Source organism: Rhinoraja longicauda, chromosome 20, assembly GCF_053455715.1.
Source record: "Rhinoraja longicauda isolate Sanriku21f chromosome 20, sRhiLon1.1, whole genome shotgun sequence".
NCBI lineage: Eukaryota > Metazoa > Chordata > Chondrichthyes > Rajiformes > Arhynchobatidae > Rhinoraja > Rhinoraja longicauda.
The window spans coordinates 18,661,019-18,679,315 of NC_135972.1; the positions used below are offsets into that span (position 1 = coordinate 18,661,019).

The 18,297-nt window shown below is 43.8% G+C and overlaps 1 protein-coding gene across 1 annotated transcript in view; it reads right to left on the reverse strand.

The window, feature by feature from the left end:
• Nucleotides 1-18,297, reverse strand: part of LOC144603602 (A disintegrin and metalloproteinase with thrombospondin motifs 20) — a 272,822-nt gene that overhangs the window by 176,540 nt on the left and 77,985 nt on the right. The window contains exons 6-9 of the mRNA XM_078417074.1: nt 14,497-14,621; nt 13,758-13,798; nt 9,363-9,468; nt 2,962-3,108 (exon numbers count right to left, since the gene is read on the reverse strand). Of these exons, the coding sequence (XP_078273200.1) occupies nt 2,962-3,108; nt 9,363-9,468; nt 13,758-13,798; nt 14,497-14,621 (419 nt within the window). The remainder of the gene's footprint in view (nt 1-2,961; nt 3,109-9,362; nt 9,469-13,757; nt 13,799-14,496; nt 14,622-18,297) is intronic.

Here is an 18,297-nt window from a genome sequence, read left to right on the forward strand (position 1 = left end):
CTGCACAGCTCTAATCTCACCTCTGCAACAGAACACTAGACTATCGCTTGAACTACCATGAACTCTTTTTTTAATTGTGTTTTGCACCTATGTCTTGTTTTTGCACAGTCTTTTTCTTTTTCTGTTTCTTGTATAATTTATAATTTTTTGGTTCTTATCTAAGTCTCAGTGCCTGTGATACTGCTGCAAGCTCGATTTCCGTTGTACCTGTACCTCACTCTACATATATGTGACAAGAAACTCAACATGACCTGAAGCTACAAGGGTTAGTTGGCCCCGTGCTACTTGAATTGGAGATCTGATTGCAGCCTGAGTTGTGCATGGCAGGCTCAGATGAATTTAAATGCAACTGTGTCAGCATATCAGCGTGTTATAGATGTCAATCAGCTGGGCAAGCAATTGCAACTGACACCAGTAAAGTCATAACTTTGGGAGCTTTATTCCCTTTTTCAATACAAAGAATAAATCAATACGTTTCCTGCCATTTTACCAGACCAGCAGATTTAGCCCATAACAAATTGCTCTTGAGAAAATTGTAATGGGTCTTCTCAAATTTTTGAAATATATGCAATGCAGATACTGCCACTGGAGCAGATGCTCAGGAATTCCAGCATTTCAACACCAGAACCATGAAGAGGATCTAATTCATCTCCCAGATTAAAACAGCATGTAGCTTGGAGAGAGAGGGTAGACACATGAGCAGTACTGCCAGCTGGCAAAGACTGGAGTAAGCCATGTGGGGAACTTTTACACACGTCAACACGACTATCATCTATTCCCACATCGCTGTCCAGTAGAGACCTACCACACTGCAAGAGCTGCACCAGTGATGTCACCGTTTATTTGCCATTAATGTGGTTTAAATTGCCACCGTTTTGCACCCATCCCAGAAGGTGCACGGCTCAAACACCACTCCAGGTGACCCAGTGACTGCTCAGTAGAGTTGCACCCTGTGATAATGTCCAGCATCCAAAAAGGGTTATGGATTTGAGTTGAAATGAAGGGCAGAGTGGTAGTGCTGCATGTTAGATAACTGGAACCACAGCAACAACATGATGTAGCTCTTGTATTCTTAGAGTGATAGAGTCTTACAGCGTGGAAACAAGCTTTTCGGCCTAACTTGCCCACACCGGCCAACATGTCCCATCTACACTAGTCCCACCGACCTGCATTTGGCCCATATCCCTCTAAACCTGTCCTATCCATGTACCTGTCTAAATGTTTCTTAAACGTTGCGATAGTACCTGCTTTAACTACCTCCTCTGGGAGCTCATTCCGTACACCCACCACCCTCTGCACGAAAATGTTACCCTATTCCTGGCCAGTTCATGTATTTAGCTGCACGCCCACGAGAAATTGATGATGGGAAGTTATCACTTCACATCAAGTGGCGATCAATCCAAGGTAAACATCCTGCACAACTTTAGAAAAACTGCACAGTAAGACTGCTGGTGGTGTGACAATAGTGAACCACCCCTTTCCCCTTCACATGACAGCTGTAGCTGCTGTGCAGTACCTCTGCCCGAAACTGTAGAGCCAACACAGTGGTGGTAGGTTTTACTTCCAGCTAATTTTATTCTACTTTAAATGGTTGTTCAGTTCATCTGTGGCTCAAGTGTCTCATCTGAGTATCAACCTGACAGGAAGCTAAGTTTTCACTTGTCAACAAGAAGAGCTTTGATAAAATATTTGCAAACCGTCAGAGCTGAGGCAAAAGATCAAAGGGTCATGTCTGGGGAAAATCTAATTATAAAAGACATTTCCCAACTTGAGAAAAGGCTTTTGAGGGTTGGTTGGTGGTCACCCCGCTGCTTCCTAGCAACCAAAGTTCACAGCAGCTGTTCCTACGATACCTCCTTCCCTCCAAAAATATGCAAAGAAACAGAGATGACTTTGTCAAGATAAAAACCCATTGCTAGTAAATGTGTCTCAACCTCCAGAGATGTTGCCACTTTATATTGACTGCAAACGATTAAAGTTAGTATTATTTTTTTTCAAGGAGGTTCTGTGAACATCATTTGCACTATCTACCCGATAATCAGTGATGTGCCTGTTTCAAGAGTCTGGAGACAAGCTGGTTGCATGTTGGTCTTGTACAGCTATTCCAACACAGAGGAATGAAAGAGGCTACAGAGGGTGGTGGACTCAGACCTGTGCCACCACTGGCACAGCCCTCACAGCAACGAAAGGTTCAAGAGGGTGGCACCCATCATCAAGGGTCCCCACCGTCTGGTCCATGCCCTCTTCTGAATGCTGTCATGGGGCAGGAGGTACAGAAGCATGAAATTCCACAGCACCAGGTTCAGGAACAGAGACTTTCCTACAACCATCAAGTTTAATTAGTTCAGAGATACAGCATGGAAAAGTGTCCTTTGATGTACCAGGTCCGTGCTGACCATCACACTGGTTCTATGTTACCCTACTTTTGCATCCATTCACTACACATTAAGGGCAAATTACAGAGACCAATTAGGCTCCAAACTCACACATCTTTGGGAAGAAACTGGAGCACCCTGAGGAAAACATGCAAACTCCACACAGCCAGCACCCAAGGTCAGGATCGAACCCAGGTGCTGTGAGGCAGCAGCTCTACCAAATGTGCAATTGTGCCGCCCCAGGTTCTTGACGCGATCTACAGAAAACTATTCCTACCTCAGCAACAGAATACGATGTTTCACCTTGTTTTTTTTAGAAACATAATTTATGCATCATTTGCCTTTTTTTGTGTTTATCTGAGTCTACATGCCTGTGAAGCTTCTGCAAGCAAGATTCTTTGTACCTCAACGTACTTGTGCATATGGCAATAAACGCGACTTGCCTTGACTCGACGACTTGACTTGGTAGTTAGTCACCCTCAACCCTGACTATTTTAGTTTTTGCTCCGGTCTACCTTACCCAATACCTTGTGTGGTACATTATACATTCAAAGGAGGGCATATGGAGCACCTGAAGTAAACATACTCGAGAAATTCGGTGATGTACTTGCGGCTGCACTTTGACCAGGTCCATGGGCTGGTGTGGTAGTTCAAGGTTGGAGCCATAACGTGATATTGAGGTTTCACTCCAGCCTCTTTACACTTGAAGCTGTCATCATGAGGCATGTTGAAGCTAAAATGTAAATCATTTACTGGATGTCAAGTAGGTTTAACAATTGAAGAAATGATTACCGAACAATGGCTAAGCACACACTCTTACTTACAGCAATTTAATGTGTTTCAATGAAGGCTTAAAAATAAACCAATACAAGTAACACTCAAGAGTTATTTTAGACAAAAAGTGCAAATTTACTACATTATAAGCGTGAGATACAAGATACAAGATCCCAAAAAGTTAATTTGTAGGTTCAATCAGTAGAAAGGAAGGTAAATGCAACGTCATCATTCATTTTGAGAGGACTAGAATATAAAAGCAGGGGTATAATGCTGAGGCTTTACTGATCAGACCACATTTAGAGTGTTGTGAGCAGTTTCGGGCCCCATACTGAGGAGGGATGGGCTGGTGTTACAGGGTCCAGAGGAGGTTTGCGAGAATGATCCTGGGGATGGCTGGGTTAACGTATGATGAATGTTTGACAGCTCTGGGTCCACACTTGCTGGAGTTTAGAAGGATGAGTGGGATCTCATTGAAAAGTACTGAACAATGAAAGGTCTGGATAGAATAGACATGGAGAGGGTGTTTCCACGAGTGGGATGGTCCAGGACAAGAAGGCACAGCCTCAGAATAAAAGGACGTACGTTTACAAAGGAGATGAGGAGGAATTGCTTTAGCTAGAGGGTGGTGAATCTGTAGAATTTATTGCCACGGACTGCTGTGGAAGCCAAGTGTTTGGGGTTTTTTAAAGCAGTGCTTGATAGGTTCTTGAATAGTAAGGGTGTCAATGGTTTTGCGGGGAGAAGGCAGGAGAAAGGGATTGAGAGGGAAAGATAAATCAGCCATGATTAAATGGCAGAGACTTGCTCCTATGTCTTATGAACTTATAGTGTTAAATGCATTTCTGGTGTAAATGCTTTTTGCCTGTCACAGAGACAGAAATCCATTTTGAACCGTATCAAAAAGACAGCCACACTTCTTCAGCAATTCTTCCTTCCTTGCCTCTGCTTATTTACTCCGATGATGTCGCATTCCGTACATGTGTCTCCGAAATCACTTCCTGAACTATGGCTTCCCCTCTATCAAGAAAAACAGAATTCTTGACCATATCTCATCCATTTCCCTCACCTCTGCTCTCGCTACAACTCCCCTGAAGCTCACCTCCTACCCTATAAGTCTTTGCATTCAACAGATAATTTACACCAACTCCAATGAAATACCACCACCAAATACATAATTCCTTTGCCTTTTTAGCGTTTGAAAGTGGCAGTTCTCTTCACAACTCCCTGGTCCAATCCTCCGTCCCCTGCATTTACCACTCACCACCTATTGGCACTTTGCCAGACAACCTCAGGGGATGTAACACCCATCTTTTCCATCTGTTCCCTTCTCACCATTGAGAAAGAGGAACAGGCTTTCTATGGAAAGCAGCATTCACTTGCACTTCTTCCAATCTAATGTACTGCATTCATATTTCATAATGTGCCCTCCGCAAAATTGGAGATCAAATCTGGTGATCAATTTGTGGGTCATCTGTGTTCAGTCCACAGGGGTGACCCCTAGCTTCCCATTGCCAGTTGCTTTAACTCCCCATCCCTGACCTCTCTCTCAGTGGCCTCCTGCACTGTTACAACAGGGCCAGGTACAAGCTTGAGAAACAGCATCTGCCCCTCTGTCCAACCCTCAAGATTTAAATGGCTCTGCTCATCTAATGGAACATTGCTCCTTTCATGCTCTAAGACACCTCAATAAAGGAATTGGCAAATAGCGTTCATATCACACGTTTTCGCATCCTCTTGTTCTTTATTTCCTAATTATAATTACCACGTAATTCTAAGTGCACAATCTATCAAACTGGAAGAAACTGGAGCACCCAGATGAAATCCAAGTGGTCACAGGGAGAACGTGCAAACTCCACACAGACAGCTGCAGCTCTACCAACCGTGCCGCGCACACCTTTAGGAATATAGATAGGGTAAAAAACATGCCATTTTTCTCTCTATATTACTCCATCGTTTTATACCAACATCATTGCATCCACAACCTCTCTGTTTATTGGTATTAAATGTACAATATTTTCCACATTGTCCCATCCAGTGATTCACTGATACAGAACAGGCGATGATGAAATGTCAGCCCATTTTACACACACACAAAATTTCTGTGATTGCAAATTCTTAAACATCCTACCCTCTTGTGAATGATGATTAAGCAACCATTGATTAAATGCTTTGGCACCAAGAAGAAATATATTATCATTAAGTGGCATTTCCTCAGGACTTGACATTTGAATTAACAATCGTAGAATTGTTATTCCTCAATTCAAACGGCTCTTGAATTTGCACTTTGGGAGCTTCAAGTCATGTTGCATCAGAAAGGCTGGAAGTATCGCCAATGGTGTTTGCCACCCTGGCAATTCTCAGTTCACTTCTCTTACCTTCTGGGAGAAGATACAAGAGCTGAAAGTTCGGACATTCTGACTGAAGAACAGATTCTTACTCACAGCTATCAGTCTCCTAAACAGGCCGGCATGATTGCGCAGCAGTAGAGTTGCTGCCTTACAGAACCCGAGAACCAGGTTCAATTCTGACTACGGGTGCTTGTCTGTAAGGAATCTGTACGTTCTCCCCGTGACCTGCGTGCGTTTTCTTCGGGATGTCCGGTTTCCTCACACACTCCAAAGACCTACGGGTTTGTCGGTTAATTGGCTTGGTATAATTGTAAATTGCCCCTCGTGTGTGTAGGATAATATAAGTGTGTGGGGATCGCTGGTCAGTGCGGATTCGATGGGCCGAATGGCCTGTTTCCGCGCTGTATCTTTAAACTAAACTAAACTAAATCATCTCTTTCATGTCCCCTTCTTGGAGGTGCTGCCATGAACTCTTACTCAATTCTACCTCCTTTGGTTATTTGTTGTACTTATTTTTTCTTTTGCACTGCTTTGGGCTACGCTACAATCTTACAACATTCTGCTGATTTGCATTGTCATTGTATTTACTGTTGTATTTTTCATTACTGTATGTATACCGCTTGCTCTGTGAGCTTTGTGTGAACAAGGAATTTCATGGTGCCTTGGTATATATGATGATAAACTAAACAGAATCTGAATCATAGAAATGCCATTTTCTCAAACCATCCATATAACTCAATGACCACAGCACCCAAATCCTTATCCAGCTGCTTGGTGCTTTGGGAACACCTGACATCATAACAAATGATGCACAAGTGCAAACTTTCTTACCAATTTGTACAGATGCCCCATACAAAGCATACTATCCGGATGCATCACAAGCAGCTGCTCTGCCAAAGACCACAAGAAATTGCAGAGTTGTGGATGTAGGCCAGTCCATCATGCAAACGGGCCTCTCACCTCTATTGACTCCATTTACACTTCACATTGCTTTGGGAAAGCAGTCAACATAATCAAGGACCACTCACACATAGTAATTCACTCTTCTCCCCTATCCCGTTGGGCAGAAGTTGTAAAAGCTTGAGAACACGACCACCAGATTCAGGTAGAGCTTCTACCAAACTGTTATCAGGCTATTGAACGGACCTCTCATAATCTAATGGTACTGTCCCGATCTTCCAATCTACCTCTGTGCAGTCCTTGCATTTTATTTACCTGCAGTTTATCTGTACTTCTAACACCTTATTCTGCACTCTCCTTTTGCTTTGTATTTATGACTGGTTTGATTGTACTCAGGTCATAGTGCCATCTAACATGAAAACAGGTGCTTGAGGCCAATTCGTCCAAACCGACCAAGAAGCTTAATCTGACCTAGAGCCATTTGCCTGCCCAAGGCCCAGATGCCTCTAAACCTTTCCATGTAGCTGTCCAGGTGCCTTTTAAATGTTGTTATCGTACCTGTCTCAGCTACCTCCTGATTCAATTTTCCAACATTCCAAAATGTGCCACCTCAAGTTGCTATTAAATCTTTTCCCCTCTCACATTAAACATATGTCCTCTGGTTCTTGATTCCCCTATTCTGGCTAAAAGACTCTGCATTCACCCTATCAATTCCCCTCATGATTTTATAAACCTCTATGAGATCACCCTTAGCCTCCTGCACTCCAAGGAGTAAAATCCTAGCCAAGTCCTCCCCCTATACCTCAGGTCCTCGAATCCTGGCAACATCCTCATTAATCTTCTCTGCATTCTTTTCAGCTTAATGCAATCCTTCCGAGAACAGGGTGACCAAACCTGAACACAATACACCAAACGCGGCCTCACTAAAATGCATAACTGTAACATAATGTCCTAACTTCTATACTCAATACCCTGACCGTCCAACTTCAGGTAGTCCCTGCTTCCGCTCTCTATCCCCTCCCCCTTCCCAATTCTCCCACTAGTCTTCCTGTCTCCGACTACATCCTATCTTTGTCCCGCCTCCTCCCCGACATCAGTCTGAAGAAGGGTCTCGACCCGAAAAGTCACCCATTCCTTCTCTCCCGAGATGCTGCCTGACCGGCTGAGTTAGTCCAGCATTTTGTGTCTACCCTGACTAAAGGAGGTCAATATGCCAAAAGTCGTCTTCACCACCCTATCTACCTGTGACACCATTTTTTGTGTGGTATAATGTGACTGGATAGCATGCAAATAACCCCTAAAAATAAATGCTACATATACTGCACACTAAAATACACTAGGATAGGTACAAGGATAAAAAAGGATAAGGGGGATATGGGTCAATCATGGACAAATGGGACTAACTTAGATGGGACATCTTGATCGACATGGACAAGTTGGGCTGAAGAGCCTATTTCTGTGCTGCATGAATCTATGACTCTATATTCATGGTGAACTTTTTACCATGAATACAATGTTAAAAAAAGACACAAACTGCTGTAGTAACTTAGCAGGTCAGGCAGTACCTCTGCAAAGCATGGGTAGATGACATTTCAGGTCGGAACACTTATTCAAGATTGATTATGTTAGGGGCAGAAGTGAGGCCACATGCAAACTGGGGGAACAGCACCTCATAGTCCACTTGGGTAACTTACAATCCAACCGTATGATTCTAGAATTCTCCAATTTTAGGTTTTTAATCAACCTCCACCCCTTCAATATTGAGCATATTTGCTCTTCTAACTCCCATTGACTATTTGGGGGCTTGTGGTACTCTCCCAACATGGTGATCATCCCTTGTGGTACTCTCCCAACTAGGTGATCATCCCTTTCTTATTTCTCAGCTCCACCCAGACTGCCTCATTAGATCAACCATCAGTAATGTCATTTCTGACCACTGCTGTGACATCCTCCCTCATCAATAAAGCAACACCTCCTCATCTTTTACCTCCACCTCTATCTCTCCTGTAGCATCTGCATCCTGGAAAACCTGTCAAACTCAAGATCCTGCTGTAATTTTTGATAACCATCTATGATACCACCCATTTTAGTGTCATCTGAAAATTATGAAAATCATGCTTTCTACATTCTCATCCAAATCGCTGATATAAACTACAAACAACAATAGGCCCAGCAATGGTCCCTGAGACACACCACTGGTCACAGGCCTCCAGTTTGTAAAACAAAACCTTCCCCCATTAACCTTGCTCATTTTATCCTGCCAACAAGGCCGGTCTGACTATGGAAAAAGGTTAACTGCACAGGTTCCCGAAGCTGAGAGGAAAAATAAGTTACAAAACAGCTCAACCGACCTTTATGCGAGGTTTTGGATTAGGATATGGATAATTATGATCTGGAGATGGCATTTATTTAATTATGTGCTGGAGATGGCATTTATTCATCTCTTTTCTACCAATTAATAACTTTATCAACAGTTACATATGTTGTTAACTCGTAATTCCTATTTGATTTTCTCTGAGATTGCACAGATTCCATCTCATGGCTTATAAACCAACTTTCTGAGAACCATTTTCTGGAATACATGAGAGTATGTTGATAAGGAAAGACTTGAAGTGTGGAATTCCACCTGTTAAGTTCTTTAGTCAATGTCCAAATTTGTTGTTGAACCAGTTACTAAGCAATATCATTATTGCATTGCGTCTAACAGGGCTCACAAAAGTAATAACAATGCACTCCAACTTAAGTAGGAAAGATCAAAAGGTTATAGACCTGTAATTTGGCAGGTGTATGTGTTCAGGATTAGAATAAATTCAAGGCTTAAGCAGCAAAATCCAGGCTGAAGAAATGCAATTTTACAAAGCATAACATTATGCCCTGATTAGATTCAACTGCAGAACTCCAATAACTATTCACCAACACTTGTTGGAGCTGAGAACACTGAAAAACAGTGCTACATACTTACACGTGCCCAAGCTCGTGTGCTATTGTAAAAGCAGCACTCAGTCCATTCTCCTCACTGATGGAGCAGCTGCGATATGGATCACACATTGTACCAAGTTCTGCTAATCCTGGAAGGAACAGGAGTACACAGCTTAAAGTCAGCAACAGACAAACATTGTCTGATTATTATATTTCTGGTGGAACAGAGGGCATTAAACTTTGCTCTTTGACAGTCATCAATTGCAATCCTTTTATTCCTAAAAATCGAAAGAAATAAGAAAGCGCTGTTTTGCCTCCATGTTACATTATTACATATCAACTTGGAAAGGGGGGAAATGGAGGGGGGTGGAGGGTGAGGATGGAATATCAAACCGTGGGATGGTACAATGGGATTAGTTCCAAATGAGCGCCAAAGCTGCAGGAGGTAGAAACTTTACTTTGGTCATGTGGGTACAGAAGTGGAGAGGTCATGTTGCAGTTGTAAAAGACGTTGGTGAGGCCGCATTTAAAGTATTGTGTTCAGTCCTGTGCACCATATTATAGGAAAGACGTTATCAAGCTGGAAAGGCTACCAAGAACATTTATAAGGATGTCGCCCGGGCAAGAGAGTCCGAGGTTAAGTAGGCTGGGACTCTATTCCTTGGAGTACAGGAGGATGAAGGGTGATCTTATTGAGGTGTATAAAATCATGAGAGGAATAGATCAGGTAGATAGTCTCTTGCCCAGAGTAGGTGAATCGAGGACCAGTGGTCAGAGGTTTAAGGTGAAGGGGAAAAGATTTCATAAGAATCTGAGGGGTAACTTTTTCACACAAAGGGTGGCGGGTGTATGGATCAAGCTGCCAGATGAGGTAGTTGAGGCAGGGACTATCCCAACATTTATGAAACAGTTAGACAGGTACATGGATAGAACAGGTTTGGAGGGATATGAACTAAACGCAGGCAGGTGGGACCGGTGTGGGGGCAAGTTGGGCCAAAGGGCCTGTTTCCATTCTGAATCACTCTATGACTCTATGGCAGACACGTGTGAGAGGATAACTCACCAGTGTTCCTCATCTCCCACATGTTCAGTTGAATGTAATCAGCAGTCATCATTCTAAAAAACTTCTAGCAAGAGTGGCCATAGATGGATTCCTTTCCCTACTTTTACATTTCAGATCTTATTGTTCTCCTCACTGAATGAAACATTTTGACTCTTACTAACTGCTGGTATCTGGGGGGTTTGCCCGCACTTTCTCAGTAGCTGCAACACCTGATTCTGCACTCTATTATCCCTTTTGCACTACCTGATTTACTTATGTATATTTTGATTATACTGATGTATGATTTGATCTGCCTAGAAGCAAAAACAAAGTTCTTCACTGTATCTCAGTTTACATGACAATAATAGACCATTACCAAGACTAATACAATTGAGATGTCAGACTAAGTGAAATACCTTTCTTCATATGAGATGATAGCTCATGAGGTAATTGGTATTATTTCCCACTATACAAACCATAAGATGACTACCCATTGCTTCTCCAAGGATGCTCAGGTGTCCCATTCAAATATTTTCATTATCACAAAAACTTCCAGGGTCATAAGGGATAGGAGCAGAATTAGGCCATTCGGCCCATCAAGTCTACTCCGCCATTCAATCATGGCTGATCTATCTCTTCCTCCTAACCCCATTCTACCTATAACCCCTGAAACCCATACTATCCTTGTCTTCCACACTTGTCCTTCCTTTCTCCTTTTCCAGCTGCCTTCTCCCTGTCCCCAGCCCACCACGACAATCAGTCTGAAGATAGGTCTCCATATGAAACAACACCTGTCCATATTCTCCAGAAATGCCACTTAACTTGCTGGGTTATTCCAGCACTTTGTGTCCTTTTGTGTATTAACCAGCATCTGCAGTATATTGTTTTTGCGTGTCCACACATAGATTGGAATGGATTTTCTTTTGGACTATTCTAAAATATTTTTCCTTTTGGCAGACTTTTCAAATTTCAGGTCAGTTTGGCCACTGATGGTTATTTTCGGCAGTTGTCTTGTTTGACCAGTGTGGGCAAGTTGGGCCCAAGGGACATGGGGATATCATGTTAAAGTAGGGCTGAGGTAAAAGAGCTGTTTCACTGGAAGATGCAAACAGCCTTCAGAGCCATGCAAATTCACTGAGCTCCAAGTTTCATATTCACTCCACATGTCTACAACCTAGTCACCACTGTGAGGCAGAATAGCCTGACCAGCAGTCACCATGCAATTTATTACCATTGTGATTTAATTCTGCCTGTGATCTTCAACAGCCACAGCAAACTAATGATAGACACAAAAAGCTGGAGTAACACAGCGGGCGGGGCAAGCAGCACCTCTGGGGAGATGGAATGGGTGACGTTTCGGGTTGAGACCTTTCTTCAGACTGGTTAGGGATAAGGGAAATGAGAGGTATAGACGATGATGTAGAGAGATAAAGAACAATGAATGAAAGATATGCAAAAAAGTAAGGATGATAAAGGAAACAGGCCATTGTAGGCTGTTTGTTGGGTGAAAACGAGAAGCTAGGGGAGGTGGGGGAGGGATACAGGGAGAGGGAATGCCGGGGACAAAGCAAACTAGCTGGGTGAGTAGAACATTGTATCTGAACTCAATATTTTAGGCCTGTTCATGTAGATGTTTTGTGGAGGGTCAGACTCTACGTCAACAGTAGAAGCCCTGGCTTATTTTTCTGCCAATGGCATCACAACCTATGGTGTGTGGAGAGGGGAGCGTAAAGAACCGAGTGGATGGAGTGTGTCGAATCATAGATGGGTGGAACCAGGTAAAGGAGGAGGCTGAAACTGGCAGCAGGAGGCTGGTGGGGAGGGTGTGGGTAGTGGAAAGAAGGGGTTATGTGAGAGGACATCGATAGATCAGGAGGAGAGAGAAGGGAACGGGGGGTGGGGGGATGAGGACTACTTGAAATTGAACAATTCAATGTTCAAAGCACTGGGTTATTTCCTACCCAGACAGAATATGAGGTGCTATTCCTGTAGTTTGCATATGCGTTCCAACCGCCAGTAACATCTTCCCCTCCCCACCTCTTTCTGCTTTTCACCAGGACTACTCTCTCCATGATTCCCTGGTTGACTCACCCCCCCCCCCCCCCCCCCCCACAAATATCCCTGCCCCTCTCCTGACAGTTTCCTCTGCAACCGTAGGAGGTTTGACACATGACTCTACGCCTCCTTCTTCACCAACACCCGGCGGCCTAAACAGTCCTTCCAACTTTGCCTATTGCGTCAGTTTTTTAAAACTGTTTTCTGATGCTGAGCACATTCAGCCTTTTGGTTTTGATTTTTCACTGTAATATATAAAACATGGTACTGCAAACACTTGGAAAAAGCAAGTTATGCAGCAGAGATTCAGAAACTGAATTCTGCGCTCCTGCAATATCTGCGTAGCATACATATCAAAGCATTACACCAACACAATGCACAATATATCACAAAATTATTAATAATAGTAGGATATTGTTTGCATCTTTAGGCATTCAAGTTGGCAGGCACAGGAACACCAGACTGGCTAATCAAGTTAACCTGAAGAAATATTCTTTCACTCAGAAAAGACAAAAATACAAATTACTGGATCAGCCTTATATCACCAAAAAAAAAACCATATTAACACACGAGTTAAATGTGGCTTTGAATTGAGATGAATAGAATAAATTTTACTGCTTATGAATGTTTGACCGCAAAGCATTTTTGGACAGAAGATGCTTTATGAATGGCCCAATGTTCCCATTTCACCGAGTTATCATTGACTAAACATCTTTTCCACTGGCAAAGAGGCAATGAAAAAGAGGAGACATTGAGAAGAAAAGGCACAGAGGGAAAAGGGAGATAGAAAAGCAGCGAGAGTTGGAGATCAGAAAGAGAGACAAATAGAGAGAGAAAGAGAGACAAATAGAGAGAGAAAGAGAGACAAATAGAGAGAGAAAGAGCCACCCAGAAGTGATAAACAAGTGAAAGAAAGGCAGTGTGAAAAGCTTCCTGTAATGACAAGGGTCAAAAAACCTTGCAATTTATTTGAAACATTGGCTCTAACAACTTCATGGAATTTATACTTTGTAATCATAGAAACACTCAGACATATTGCTAAAAACCATTAATAGAAAGCAAACTGAAGGCAAGTATTAAAATCAAACAGCAAGAACAGTATCTAAACTTCAGATAACTTTTCAGTTGAGCAATTTGGTGAAACATCCAAACCTTTCATCAGAACTGCATTGTTGTGTATTTTTTTTACAGTTCCGGATAAGCAAAATCAAATCATATTTTTAAGCTGAAACAATCAATAATAATTTGAATCTCATCACATTCTAAGTCTTATCAGCATGAATCGTGTACAGCAAGCCCATTCTGCATAGTTAACTGTGAAAGTTGGTCTGTTTCACTTACCCAAAGTATCACACTTGTTTCTAGCTCTACAAATGTCTTCCCTAAAATCAAACAAATTAAACTAAGTAAGAATTTTTAATAGAGAATAAAAATCTGATCAGTACTGACAGAGGAAATTGAAGTACAGCCTAAGGATATGGTACAGTTAGGGAACAACAAAGTTAGTCAACCTTTATCAAGAACTAAAAGTAATCCTGGACTGAGAAGTTACTGGATAATGAAATTCAGAGGACAGGTATCCAGGTCACAGACAGGTGAAGCAAAGATCTCTTCCCCATCTTGTCACTGCTGCCCTCATTTGGAACTCAGTATGTCCAGAGTGTTAAATTGAACATTTGAAAGTGATGTCTCGGTTAATTTGGATTCTTATTGTGGTTTGATAATTTGATAAGCAAAATTTGCTTTCAACATATTATCAAGTGTCCAGATCTTTCTCCACAACCTGTTATTGATTCTGATCATTATCTTGAAATAGTGGTTTTATTTTAAAAATGCACTGTAACTGACTTAAACAGTACCCAGTCCATGATTTTAACTTGAAATTCCAAACAAAACTCTACCCAGTGGAGAAGCTTTCCCTATTTTGCTTTGTTTTATTTTTAACACTGATAGACAAAATATTTGTCAGAAAAATATGATGACATATTAGTCTTATGAACTGTAACAATCTAAAATCAGGCAATAATCACAGAAAAATAATGATCTGAAAACTCAGGTCCAAGACGAGCGCCAGAGTTACCTGGTGATCAGGACTGCGGTGTCATGATGAGATGGGTGCGCATCGTCCAAAGTGTTCTGAGTCTGCTGCCACACACAGAAGTTATGAAGAGTTGTAGCTGCATTAAAACTAATAGATGGGCCTTCCTGAATGGGTGGAGAACAAAAGACATTGAAAATGTAAAAGAGGGTTTTATTTCTTCATCAACTTTGTACCTGCATGAGTATTCTCCGGGATCTCCGGTTTCTTCCCCAAATCCAAAGACACTCATGTTTGTAGTTAATTGGCTTGGCTTAATTGTAAATTGTTCTTAGCATGTGTAGGATAGTGTTAATGCGTGGGGATTGCTGGTCGTGGTGGACTCGGTGGGCTGAAGGGCCTGTTTCTGCGCTGTATCTCCACTCTGCAGGTTTGTTTAAACTAAATCTCAGATGCTGCTAAAATGAAGTGAACTTCTGTACCATTTTTGTGCAGAGAGTTAGCAGAATCAGAGACTAGTCACTGGGCAAACAAACCTGTTGTTGTGGAGAATTTTGTCCTCGCTCTCATTCGGATGCCTGTTCTTGGTCATTTTTTAATTTGTTTATTTTTTAAGATTATATCATATCATATCACATATATACAGCGCGGAAACAGGCCTTTTCGGCCCACCAAGTCCGCGCCGCCCAGCGATCTCCGTACACATTAACACTATCCTACACCCACTAGGGACAATTTTTACATTTACCCAGCCAATTAACCTACATACCTGCACATCTTTGGAGTGTGGGAGGAAACCGAAGATCTCGGAGAAAACCCACGCAGGTCACGGGGAGAACGTACAAACTCCTTACAGTGCAGCACCCGTAGTCGGGATCGAACCTGAGTCTCCGGCGCTGCATTCACTGTAAAGCAGCAACTCTACCGCTGCGCTACCGTGCCGCCAAGATACAGCATGGAAACAGGCCCTTCTTCCCACCAAGTCTTGCACCGACCACTGATAACCTGTTCACACTAGTGTTGTGTTATCCCATTTTCTCATATTCTGGCTGCACAGTAGGGGCAATTTGCAGAAGCCAATTAACCTACAAACCCACACCTCTTTAGGATATGGAAGGAAACCGGAGCACCTGGAGGAAACCCACGTGATCCAGGTAGAATAAGAAAATAACTGCAGATGCTGGTACAAATCGATTTATTCACAAAATGCTGGAGTAACTCAGCAGGTCAGGCAGCATCTCGGGAGAGAAGGAATGGGTGACGTTTCGGGTCGAGACCCTTCTTCAGACTGATGTCAGGGGGGCGGGACAAAGGAAGGATATAGGTGGAGACAGGAAGATAGAGGGCGATCTGGGAAGGAGGAGGGGAAGGGAAGGACAGGTGAGCTATCTGAAGTTGGAGAAGTCGACGTTCATACCACCGGGCTGCAAACTGCCCAGGCGAAATATGAGGTGCTGCTCCTCCAACTTCCGGCGGGCCTCACTATGGCACTGGAGGAGGCCCATGACAGAAAGGTCAGACTGGGAATGGGAGGGGGAGTTAAAGTGCTCGGCCACCGGGAGATCAGTTTGGTCAATGCGGACCGAGCGCAGGTGTTCAGCGAAGCGATCGCCGAGCCTGCGCTTGGTTTCACCGATATAAATATGTTGACACCTAGAGCAGCGGATGCAATAGATGAGGTTGGAGGAGGTGCAGGTGAACCTTTGTCTCACCTGGAAAGACTGTTTGGGTCCTTGGATGGAGTTGAGGGGGGAGGTAAAGGGACAGGTGTTGCATCTCGTGCGGTTGCAGGGGAAAGTGCCCGGGGTTGGGGTGGTTTGGGTAGGAAGGGACGAGTGGACCAGGGAGTTACGGAGGGAACGGTCTCTGTGGAACGCAGAGAGGGGAGGGGATGGGAAGATATGGCCAGTGGTGGGGTCCCGTTGTAGGTGACGGAAATGTTGGTGGATGATATGTTGGATCCGCTGGCTGGTGGGGTGGAAGGTGAGAACGAGGGGGATTCTGTCCTTGTTGCAAGTGGGGGGAGGGGGACCAAGAGCGGAGCTGCGGGATGTAGAAGAGACCCTAGAGAGAGCCTCATCTATAATGGAGGAGGGGAAGCCCCGTTTTCTGAAGAACGAGGACATCTCGGAAGCCCTAGTGTGAAACACCTCATCCCGGGCACAGATGCGGCGTAGACGGAGGAATTGGGAGTAGGGGATAGACTTTTTGCAGGGGACCGGGTGGGAAGAAGTGTAGTCCAGATAGCTGTGCGAGTCGGTGGGTTTGTAGTAAATGTCCGTCACTAGTCTGTCTCCTGTGATGGAGATGGTGAGGTCCAGAAACGGGAGGGAGATGTCAGAGATAGTCCAGGTATATTTAAGGGCAGGATGGAAATTGGAGGTGAAGTGTATGAAATCAAGACCTTTCAGTCATGGGCCTCCTCCAGTGCCATAGTGAGGCCCGCCGGAAGTTGGAGGAGCAGCACCTCATATTTCGCCTGGGCAGTTTGCAGCCCGGTGGTATGAACGTCGACTTCTCCAACTTCAGATAGCTCATCTGTCCCTCCCTTCCCCTCCTCCTTCCCAGATCTCCCTCTATCTTCCTGTCTCCACCTATATCCTTCCTTTGTCCCGCCCCCCTGACTTCAGTCTGAAGAAGGGTCTCGACCCGAAACGTCACCCATTCCTTCTCTCCCGAGATGCTGCCTGACCTGATCCAGGTAGAACATGCAAACTCCACACAGGCAGCACCTAAGTTCAGTATCGAACCTGGGTCTCTGGTACCTTGAAGCAGCAGCTTTACCAGCTATGCCTTGTGCCATCCAGACTTTCTCACAGGTCCCACTCCAAAAGAATGTTTATAATTCATACGTCACAAAAAAAAAAATGCCTGGCAAGATCAGAATTTAACACACATCCTTAATTATTCTCGAGAAGGTGGTAGTGACTTGCCTTCTTGAACAACTGCTTTCCTCACAGGAAAGGTACATCCATGGTACTAACAGAAAAGGGCTTCCAAGAGAGTGATGGAGCAACAGTGAAGGGCTAGTGACTCCCTGCATTGACATTGTGCAGGTCCACCACCAACTTTCCAGCACTCTTGGTTCCAGAGCCTTGCTGGATTATCTGTTTTGTCACACCATCAGAGGTCAGCAAGAGGATTCGAACGGTACCAGAACAGTCCATCTAGGACGCCAGGGAGTCGAGATACCGGCCACAAAATTGGTCTCGGAAAACGGCTACAGGAACAGAACTGCTGGCTCCAAGCGGAGTTCCAGAGCCCTGGCCACAGGGGGCAAATTCGATCTGATGATCGGTCACAGAAGTTAGCTGTGAGGTCGGATCTGCTCGCTCCGGCTGGGCCGGAATTCCAGAGCCCCTGACACAGGGGACAAATTCAACCCGTCGATCAGCTGTGGAACTCCCGAAGACGTTGAGATTGGCCTCCTCACCAGGCCCAGGTGCTACATTTTCGGGGGGACTTCTAGGATAGATTTCAAGTAATCTTGTAATTTTTGGAGCACATTGAGGTGGATAGGGTCTGACAGGATTGATACTTGGATCCCTGGAAAGCAAGGGAGGAGATTGCTGAAGCTTTGATAGAGATTTATGCATCTTCATGAGCACAAGTGGCTAATCTATGCTTGACACTTTCAAGGAACTATGTACCTGTACTCCTAGATCCCTCTGCTCTACAACACTCCCCTGGAATTCTAAGCATTCCTCTGCCCACTTGATCAAGATCCCGCTGTAACCTTTGAAACCATCTTCGTTATCTACAATACTACCAACTTTAGTATCATCTGCAAACTTACAAATCTAACTTGTACGTCCTTATCTAAATCGTCCACATAAACTACAA